Here is an 11,090-nt window from a genome sequence, read left to right as displayed (position 1 = left end):
GTCAGTCAGGATCCGGCGACGCTGCTTTGAAAACATTCCCCAAATCTCTCCCTTCTCTCTCCCCTCTCACGTTTGCTCTCTCTCCCTCTCTCCCCCTCTACCCGCCACCTGGTACTATCGATCCCTGTGCCTAATTCCCAAGCCATAGGAAGTAGAAAGTAAGGAAGTGTGCTTGAAATGTGAAAACCTAAAGTAGCATTGGTGGCCAGCAGGTTTGCCGCGGCAGTGACGTCACGAGAGTTCGGGAGGCCTCCACCAGATGGCACCGTAATAGCTCGAGGGTTACCAGTGCAGGAACAAAGCACAGTCTTTTGATAGACGTGACGGGGTGCGTTAGTGAGAGCTCTCTGTTTTAGTGTCAAAATGTTGAAGCTTTTAGCATTCTCGACTGTTCTTCTGATAGGTGAGTGTTGATTTTATTTCTTGTTCCCTGCGTCTGGCACTGGCACTGTGGGGCTGTCAGTGGCGCTAAGGGCGAGAACGGACTTTACTCGCTGAAAGTTGAGTGCCGCGCGAAGCTAGTGCCTCTCCCAGGAGCGACTTGAGGGTGGCACTGGGAGAGAGGATGCTGCGGGTAACTTCCCTCAACAACCACCTGCTAAGTTCATCCGTCGCTTCCTTATGACAAGAAGTGACGGAGTGTTGGTGGGAAGTTCCTCACAGAAATACACGAAACTCACTCACTAAACTCTTATCTGCTACTCACTCCTCGTTTGGTCCACCGCCTCGTCTCTGCTTATCAGGACTTTGTATGATAGCCGAGTATGATGCAGTATGTGTGTGTGTGTGTGTGTGTGTGTGTGTGTGTGTGTGTGTGTGTGTGTGTATATTCGCATTTGTCTGGAGAAATGAAGACAATATTTGTTTTCTTTGTTTTTTTCTTCAGTTGCTACCTTTCGTTCAATAGTGTGGTGGTAGTGAAGAAGTGAAGGAAGAGTTTAAGTGGGTGATTTTAGGAAAGTATTTCGTGTGTGTGTGTGTGTGTGTGTGTGTGTGTGTGTGTGTGTGTGTGTGTGTGTGTGTGTGTGTGTGTGTGTGTTGTTAACGATGCAGGAGAATTTTGTGGGTTTTGTGATATTCATATTGAAATTCAGTTGGTGTGTGTGTGTGTGTGTGTGTGTGTGTGTGTGTGTGTGTGTGTGTGTGTGTGTGTGTGTGTGTGATATGTACGTGTCTGAATCGTGTTCTGTATCTTACACATAATTACGTTGAGTACAGTGTGTGTCTGTTTTGTAACTTAACCCACTTGTGTTCTGGGAATAAAAACTCTCTCTCTCTCTCTCTCTCTCTCTCTCTCTCTCTCTCTCTCTCTCTCTCTCTCTCTCTCTCTCTCTCTCTCTCTCTCCAAAGTCAAGTACATGCGTCAGCCCGTGTATGAGGAAAATATTGACAGAAAAAGCACGAACCGAACAAGAGAGAGAGAGAGAGAGAGAGAGAGAGAGAGAGAGAGAGAATATCAGAGAACGTACATGTACACATCGTTCAAAACACAAGCAACCTGGAATCCGGAGAACAAACTATTTAAGAATTCCAAACACCCTCTTGACATCCTTTTAAAACACTCAGCTGGCACTCTTAGTATGCTCGAAAACACACACACACACACACACACACACACACACACACACACACACACACACACACACACACACACACACACACATTATAACTTCGTATCATATCGTCCTTAGAGTTACTGGTGCCAAATTATAACGAGGATATCTTAGTGTGATTGCAAACGTGTCAAAAATTAGGTTAAAATTTAATATAGGTCAGTGTGTGAGGGGGAGTTAACGGCGAGGGAGAGGAGGAGGAGGAGGAGGAAGAGGACGAAGAGGACAGTAAAGTGGGTCGATGAGAGGAATAGCAGAAGTGAGTTATTTTTTGCATACTCTCTCTCTCTCTCTGTGTGTGTGTGTATGTGTGTGTGATAAAGGTTAAGAAGATAAGATAGGAATGGAATAACAGATAGTAAGTGTTGACTTCCCTACTTTTTGCTTTACTTTGTTCTCATGTGCTGGTGTTACGTTGCTCAATAAAAATGATGATACTACTACTACTACTACTACTACTACTACTACTACTACTACTACTACTACTACTACTACTACTACTACTACTAATCTTTCGTCAGGAAGTGTAGAGTATAGACAACAGTAAAAACAAATTATGATGCACAAAATACATGGCAAGAAAGAGCTGACTGAAACAACTAAGACTAATATTTATGTGAGCGAGTGAGTGAGCGATTGAATGAATGAATGAATGAGTGAATTATGTTCGTTTAGTATAAGATATTTCAGTGATACAACAAAAGTGAACAATAAAAAGCAAACTAACTGAATCCTCCAAGACTAATATTTATGTGAGTGAGTGAGTGAGTGAGTGAGTGAGTGAGTGAGTGAATAATGCATCTAGTGTAAAATATTTCAGTGATACAACAAAAGTGAACAATAAAAAGCAAACTATTATGAAAGAAGATACATGAAAGAACACTCAACTATTAACAATGTGAGTGAATGAGTGAGTGAGTGAGAAATAATATAAGGAATTTCATCGATACAAACATTGACACATAATCTACTGAAGTGAATAATAGGGAAGTGAGCCAGTGATGAAATGAATAAGAAGAGATTATGCTATTAGCGAGTGTTTGTGAAGTGAGTGAAGTGAGGAGTGAAGGAAACATGTGAATAAGAAAGACTTGATGTGCTGCAGTGTGAGTGAGTGAGTAGGGGTAGTGTGAAGTGGCTTAATGAGTGAGTGAGTGAGTAAGTGAAGTGAGTGAAGTGAGGAAATGAAAGAGAGAAGTAAATAGGAAAAATTTGGTGTGCTGTAGTGTAAGTGAGTGAGAAGTGGTAGTGTGAAGTGGCTTAGTGAGTGATTGAGTGAGTAAGTGAGTGAAGTGAGTGAGGAAATGAGAGCTGATTGTTTACGTAACTTAGCGCATTAGTGTGAAGGATTAGGCGAGTGAGAGTATCAGAAACTTGGTGAGTGGATGAGTGAGTGAGTGAGAGCGAGTGAGTGAATGATGGCCCGGTGCTTTATTGTCCTATTGAGTTAAGTTATCGTGAGTCAGCGAGTGAGAGGCGGTAACTTATACATAGCGTGAGTAAGCGTGAGTAAGTTTGAGGAAGTGAAGGTGATGAGTCAGTGTAATTTCAAGATAAATGCAAAATAATGTAGATAAAACAAATGAGAAATAGTGAGTGAGAAACGATAACTTTAAATGCATTGTGTGAGTGAGTGAGAGAGTAAGTGAAAAAAAATTAATTCTCTCTCTCTCTCTCTCTCTCTCTCTCTCTCTCTCTCTCTCTCTCTCTCTCTCTCTCTCTCTCACACCTCCAGTTTTAAAAGGAAATACGTAAAATTATACTGATTTGTAATTGGTGAGTTTGAAGGGTTGTATTCTCGCTAGCGTTGTGTTCTTGTTGTTCTTGTTGTTCTTGTTGTTTTTAGTTTGTTATCTGTCATGTTTTTCTTTTTTGTGGCTTTCCTGTATTTGTTTTCTTCTATTTATCTATTTACAGTTTCATTATTTTTTGTTTTTATTTCCTCTTTGTTTCTGTTTCGTTTTGTTTTTCTATTGTCCTCTTTACAATTTCTTTTTTTCCCTGTTATGTGTATTTCTTTTTATTTCTCTTGATGCTTCCTTCATTCCCTCATTTATCAAGTCATCTCATCTCTCGACTTTTTCTCTCTTACTCCTTCCGTTCGTAATCTGCCTTAACCTCCTTTATTCCTTCATTATATTTTCCTTGTGTTTGCTTTCATTTCTCCTCGTTTCCCTGTTCTATAATCTATTGTGCTTGTTTTATGATTTTTTTTCCTTCTTTCTTCATACGTTGCTTGTTATTGTTTTTGCTAGTTTGTCTTCCTCTTTCCTCTTTTCTCCATCTCCTCCTCCTCCTCCTCCTCCTCCTCCTCCTCCTCCTCCTCCTCCTCCTCCTCCTCCTCCTCCTCCTCCTTCTCAGTGGTTAAACAAGTCTATTTTTCCTCCCAGATTTTCCTTCCCCTTATGTGGGTGAAAATTAATCAGGGAGAATATTTTGACCTCTCTCTCTCTCTCTCTCTCTCTCTCTCTCTCTCTCTCTCTCTCTCTCTCTCTCTCTCTCGATTTGAACATATCGATTAGGACAAAAGAACAGCAACAGCAACAACAGCACTACTACTACTACTACTACTACTACTACTACTACTACTACTACTACTACTACTACTACTACTACTACTACTACTACTTATTACTATTCTCACATGTTATTTTGTTATTTATTCTTCACGTTAATATAAATACACTGTCTAATACGAACTGATGTTAAAAAAAAAAAGAAAACTGAAGAAAAGGAGGTAAAGATTTGTATTAATTTCATATTTTTTTTACTAATTAGGCAAAACAAGGGTGAGAGTAAGTAAAGAGTAAGCAGGGAGAGTGTGGGAGGGGAGAGGCATGCAGGAGAGAGGAGCGGAGTGAGGGGAGAAGTAACCAGGGGAATATTGGTACGAGGGCGGTAAGAGATGCAACACAGCGGCATGAGGAGGAGAGAGTCAAGGTTATCTACGAGAGGAAGGGAATTGATAAGATGCTGATTGTTTTTTTTTTTTTTTTTTTTTAACTAGGCCTATGTTGTTTATTTGGCATGTGTGATTCTTTATTGTTTTTTTTCTATTTTTTATTTATTATTTATTTGTTTAGTTTATGTTGAGTTGTTTTCTTGTATTTCTATGTATTTCTTTCTGTCTATAAATATACTTACGTAAATCTATCTTTCACCAGAGTATTTATTTATCCATATATCTATCTGTCTGTCCGTCTGCGTGTATTTTTTCCCATCTATTTGTTTGTATCTATCTATCTGTCTATCTATCCATCTATCTATCTGTCTATCTATCCATCTATCTATCTGTCTATTCATTTATCTATGTCTACATATCTACCCATTTATCTATTTGTTTGTTTCTCTCCGTTATATGTCATATCTATATTCATATTAAATTTCGTCATTGTTATTATCAGCTTGTCTGCTTATCTATATGTGGAATTTCTCTCTCTCTCTCTCTCTCTCTCTCTCTCTCTCTCTCTCTCTCTCTCTCTCTCTCTCTCTCTCTCTCTCTCTCTCTCTCTCTCTCTCTCTCTCTCCCTCCTCCAATCCTCCCATCCCCCTCCCTCTTTCATATTCCTAACTAATCTCTCCTCGCCACCACCCCAACCACACCTACACTACCTCCCTTCCAAAAACCTCACCCAAGCTTTCATAACCATATCATATTTCTTTCTGGGATACACTAAAACAATCTTACCTGGACGGCAATGCACACGTAACACCTGTATACTAATTTACCTGTTACTCTTTACACCTGCCTTTCCTTGGTCAGTTAATAAGCTTAGAATCCCAGCCAGGTTAACACGTGAGAAAAGCACAGGTAAGGTGATTAGGTGTGGGAAGATGAGGTGAAGATGAGGGAGGAAAGGGTTAAGTGTACGAGATATTAGACTTGTATTAGAGTTGTATAGTTCTTGGCTGGGTTTTGTATTGATCTGTCTGACTGGCTTGCACACACACACACACACAAACACACAAACACATGCTCTCTCTCTTTCTCTCTCTCCTCATTTTTCGTGTTTTCTTTATAATTTTCTCTTTCTTTATCGTTTGTTTTGCTTTTATTTGCTTTTTTCTCATGTTTACTTTCGTTTTTTTTCTTCTTTTTCTGTTTCTGTCATGTTCCAAATTCTTTCGTTCGTGTGTCTGTATTCCTTCGTTCTTTGCGTTTGATATTCTCTTTAGTCAAATATTTCGTGCAGCTTTTCACTCCTTCCTTCTTCCTTGATTGATTTACTCCTTGTTGTTGTTGTTGTTGTTGTTGTTGTTCTTCTTGTTGTTGTAGTTGTTGTTGTTGTTGTTGTTGTTGTTGTTTTGTTGTTAGTGTTTTTGTTGTTATTGTTATTCTTAGTCGTGTTCTTTTCTGCTGTTATCATTACTGGCGTTCTTCTTCTTCTTCTTCTTCTTCTTCTTCTTCTTCTTCTTCTTCTTCTTCTTCTTCTTCTTCTTCTTCTTCTTCTTCTTCTTCTTCTTCTTCTTCTTCCTCCTCCTCCTCCTCCTCCTCCTCCTCCTCCTCCTCCTCCTCCTCCTCCTCCTCCTCAAGCAAGAGTATCACGAAGAGGTGTCATAATTTATAGAAGTGAATCAATCCAGCAATCCTTCAATCTCCTGTCCGTGTCAAGGAGAGTCTGAGGGGAGGAGAGGCGGTGGCACTGGCTCTGGGTACGGTGCCTATCTTGTCTCCCTGGCACTCTTGTATGGCATCTCCTCACTCCTGCTTGTAGAAATTGGCAGTGTTTTGGTGGGTTTTGTTGGCTTCAGTTTTTTTTTTTTTTTTCCTTACGTTTTTCAAGCTTTTTTTTTCCTCTTTGATTTTTGTTGTTGTCATTGTTTTTGTTGTTGTTGTTGTTGTTGTGTTTTTTTCTATTCTTTTTGTCCTTTTTTTCTTTTATGCTTTTGTTTTTTATTACTTTTTTTTCTCTTTTCTTTCTTTCTTATTTTCTGTTTCATGTTTCTTTTCTTCTCCTTTTGTCTTTTGTGAAGCTTTTTTTTTCTCATCCTCCTCCTTCTCCTCCTTTTCTTCTTCTTCTTCTTCTTCTTCTTCATTATACTTATCTTCATCTCCCCAGGCACTTCCCATCCCTGTCTCCTCTGCATTTGGTTACTCTTCCTCTTGGTGACTTTTCTCCTCTTTATACCCTCTCCTCGCTGTGGTACTTTCCCTTCCTCTCCGGTACTTTCCCCTCACTAACTTTCTTCTAACTCCTTTTGGCACTCTTACACGGCACTTCTGGATCTCTTGAACTACATAAGCATCTGACACTTAGGTTAGTTTGGCTCTCAGGGTTACTTTGGCACTCTCATTCTGCACTGTAGGCACTCAATATAGTTCCTTTTGTCACTCTGATAACCATAATTAGATAAACTGCAATTATTTACTAGGCATTATCATTTGACACTTATTAGGGTTTCTGTCAGCATTGTAACTTGGCACTATCATTAGGTACTCGTCTGGCACTGACCAAATTATCTCCTGGCACTAAATAAATTATGGACTTTTACCAGGCACTATCACCAGGCGCTTCCTAGGCATTGTATTGGCACTACAACTAGGCACTGTACACGTTCACGGTAGGCTCACTCTAGATATTCACCAAGCACTTAAAAATTCCTTTCCATAGACATTTTAAGTTAACTATGCTCCTTTACGAGACACTTACCAGGCACTCTGTATTGGTAGTATAGCTAGGCACTGCATATACTCACACAAGGCACTCTTATTAAATCCTTCAATACTAGGACACATTTTTACCTTGAGATTTGTGTACGATTAGACCATTTTATTGAAATTGGTAAGGGTCTATGGAGGCCAGAAGATTAATAGCCACTGTCTTTACTATTTCAATCCCTCACAAAAGTTTCTGAAGCTGTATAAAATCACCAAATAGTAAGTAGAATGAATATGGAAACACGTCATGGTGCTGAAGGGTTTAAGTACTTGCCATAAAGCCTGCTGACACTGTAATTCAATTAACTATACAACCCTCTACCCGGCACTGTCCCCAGGCACTTAGTCACTGTATTGGCATTGTAACCAGGCACTGTACACATTCCCGCTTGGCACTCTTATTAGGCACTCAGCAGGCAGCCCAGTCGTGTGTCACCGGCGGCGGCTCTACTTAAGTGCCAATTGCTGGTGATATAAGCCGGTGCCTATGTGCTTAGTAGTTTTCGATGCTGTTAATAAGGATGTAGGAGGAAGCAACGAGCACTTGAATCTTCCTCCTTGCCTCCTCCTCCTCCTCCTCATCCTCCTCTTCCTCCTGCTGTACGTCCCTCTCCTCTCCCCTTCCCCTCTGTTCCCCTCAGCTCGATTACCCGCGGCTGCAGTATTGATCAGGGTAATGAAAAGCAAGTGGTGGGTCGTCCCTGTTTTTGTGGCGAGGCCTTCAGACCCTCCCAGCCGCCGCTACTGTGTGTGTTTGTTCCCGCTTTGTCCTTAAGAATACCTGCCTTGCTTTCCCTTCCCTTGCCTTGCCTTGCCTTGCCTTGCCTTGTCTTACTTTGCTTTCTCTTCTCTTCCCTATCCTTCTCTTTCCCTTCTCTTTCTCTACCTTGTCTTCTCTACTTTTCTCTTTCTTCCCTTCCTTGCCTTGCCTTCCCTTCCCTTCTCTTTCTTTCCCATCCCTTCCCTTTCCTTCTCTTCCTTTCCTTTCCTTTCCCTTCCTTTCTCTTCCCTTTCCTTCCCTTCGTCTTCCTCTATCCTGCCTTCTCTTCTTTTCTTTCCCTTCCCCTTCTCGCCTTGCCATCCCTTCCCGTTCCTTCCCTTCCCTTCCCTTTCACTACCCTTCCTTCTCTTTTCTCTTCCCTTCCCTTCTCTTCCATTGATTCACTACTCCTCTTTCTTCTCCGTTTCTTTTACTTCATTTCTAGTCTTATTTTTCCTTTTCTTCTTCGTTTCGTCTTTTCACACATTCTCTCTTTTTTTGTCTTTTGTTTTTCGCCTGTTGTATTTTTCTCTTCTATCTTTGTCTTCCTCTCTTCATCTTCCTTGCTTGTTTTAAATCTTCACTTATATTCTCTCTCTCTCTCTCTCTCTCTCTCTCTCTCTCTCTCTCTCTCTCTCTCTCTCTCTCTCTCTCTCTCTCTCTCTCTCTCTCTCTCTCTCTCTCTCTCTCTCTCTCTCTCTCTTTTTCTTACCATTATCGTCGTGTTCTACTCAATTTTCTTCTTTATTTTACATTTTCTTTTATTTATATATTTAATTAAAAGGATGATGTGTTTTAAGTTAATTAAATAAAATGTTTGATGTCTATGTAGCCTAAACTTTAATATGTACTTTTAAAGTAAATTTAATCTAAGAAAGCAGAGAGAGAGAGAGAGAGAGAGAGAGAGAGAGAGAGAGAGAGCGGAACAAGGAAGGAAGAAGGAAGTGAGTGAGTGAGGGAGAGGGAGAGCGGGGAGAGAGGGAGAGGGAGGGAGAAAGAGAGAGGCTGGGGGTGACGTGGAGTTGCCATCTTGAAGTTCTTGTTTCACTCTGATTTTCCACAAGCAAGACCTCTCCCTTCTCTCCCCGGTACTCTCTCCGCTCTCCCCGGTACTCTTCCTGCTCTCCCCGGTACTGTCACACTCTCCCCAGTACTCTCGCAATTGCCAGTACACCCGAGAGACTCCCAGTACACTCCCAGTAATTCTTAATATACTTTTCTTTCAAGTTTCGCTTAGTATTGTTCGTTACATGGACTGCGCAGTTGTCTTACGTATATTAATGCCTGGACACACACACACACACACACACACACACACACACACACACACACAGGGGTTTGGTTTGAGTGGAAATGCTTGTTGTTTGGGTGCTTCAGTAGGAATATCATTTTTTTTTCTAGTTTTGGGTTGAGTTCACGTGTTAGTGGTTTATATTTGAGTGTAAAGAGAGTTACTGTTGTTTCTCTTAAATGGTGAATAACATGGAACAGTACAGTGGTGGTGGTATTGTCCGTACACAGAAACACTTTGCTCTCTTACTATTGTCTTCCAAAGCCACGTCGGTTATTGATAGTGTTCTTAATCCCTCTAGTACCATGACACGTTTTCATATTTGTTCTGCTTACAGTTCTGATTCTGCAAACCTTCAGAAACATATGTGGGGGAATGAAAAAAGTGAAGACTGGCCTTTAATCTTCTGACGTCCATAAACCCTTCCTAATGTAAATAATATTAATCATACCCAAAACTCAAGGTGAAAATGTGTCGCGGTATTGAAGCGGTTAGGAGTGTCCTTCGCGTTCATAAGGTAGAAATCTTGTTAATTCGTCACTAGAACCGTAAAAACCATTAAAACTTGAGTCACCTCAAGTGCAGCACGTTGAAAGTAATGGAGGTGCGGTGCAGAAGTGCTTCAGAAGGTGGCGAGTCGTGAGTCATTAAGAGGACGAGTAATTTGCACTCATTCCTGTCCTCCTGTCTCAAGTCTTCCTCCAGCCTCCTCACAAAGCCTGACAATTATTAGATTCCTGCAAGATCAAAGGCCTTGCTTAGTCTTCTTTTGGCTGCTTCCTCCAGGGGTCGCCACAGCAGATCAGACTCCTCCAGCTTTTTCCTTCTGCGCCTCCCTCTGCCTCTCAGCCACACCCATTGCTGGCTTGTCCTCTCCAGCCACACCCATCACTGCCTTGTCCTCCTCAGCCACACCCATCACTGCTTTGTCCTGCCCAGCCACACCCATCACTGCTTTGTCCTCCCCAGGCACACCCATCACTGCCTTGTCCTCCTTCGCTGCAGAAGCAAATAATCTCTTTGGTTTTGCCCCAGAAATGTGGATCACGAATGAAGGCAAGACAAGACGGCTTCTGATTAGTTTTTATTTTATTTTTTCTTTGTATTAGTGGGACTGGCCGGAAATGAGGAACAGGAAGAGAAGAATAAGACGTATAAGAGGAGGAAGAGAAAAACTGACTAGATGATAAGAAGGAAGCGAAGCAGAAGTATTGAAAGGAAAAAAAATGAGAGAAAAAAGACTGAAATGATTAAGCTCGCTTGTATCTCACTTCTCAAAAATCTAACGAGTAAAAAGATCCGAGAGAAAGGCAGGCCAGTTTTAGTGTTCAGCTTTGTTGCTCAAGTACAGGCGGTGGTCCTACGCCCATGCCGGCCACGCCCATCAAGCGCTACGTCTCATGTATCGCAATGAGGTGCATTTTAATTCACCGCAATGACACACCACAAAGTTGAGTTGGCACGCACTATTCAGACAATTCCGTTCAAACTCTCAGTAACTTTGCTTCGTGTGTTGTGAATTAATGGTATATTTGTACATTACCGCTGTGCTCCGAGTGGTACAGATTCCCGTGTGTGCTGAGGTGCGTGTGTGCGTGTGTGCGTGCGCGTCTCAGTCAGCTGCGATGTTCTGACAAAAGAAATGACGCCAGGCAGTTAACATCATGTAATAAGATAGCCAGCTTGTTCTCTCACTGTCCGTTAACAAATTCCTGTTGAGTTGTAACGCTAAAAGTAAAGATAAGCATACGTGTTGTGCTTGTAATA

At 41.3% G+C, this 11,090-nt stretch overlaps 1 protein-coding gene across 1 annotated transcript in view; it reads left to right on the top strand.

Moving 5' to 3' along the window:
• The first annotated feature begins 332 nt into the window (after nucleotides 1-332).
• Nucleotides 333-11,090, top strand: part of LOC123507112 (fasciclin-3-like) — a 944,731-nt gene continuing 933,973 nt past the window's right edge. Inside the window, exon 1 of the mRNA XM_045259686.1 lies at nucleotides 333-403. Coding sequence (XP_045115621.1) covers nucleotides 364-403 — 40 coding nt within the window. The 5' untranslated portion in view covers nucleotides 333-363. The remainder of the gene's footprint in view (nucleotides 404-11,090) is intronic.

The sequence above is a fragment of the Portunus trituberculatus genome, chromosome 21 (genome assembly GCF_017591435.1).
Source record: "Portunus trituberculatus isolate SZX2019 chromosome 21, ASM1759143v1, whole genome shotgun sequence".
In the NCBI taxonomy this organism is placed as follows: Eukaryota; Metazoa; Arthropoda; class Malacostraca; order Decapoda; family Portunidae; genus Portunus; species Portunus trituberculatus.
This window is presented reverse-complemented; position numbering and strand designations above follow the sequence as displayed.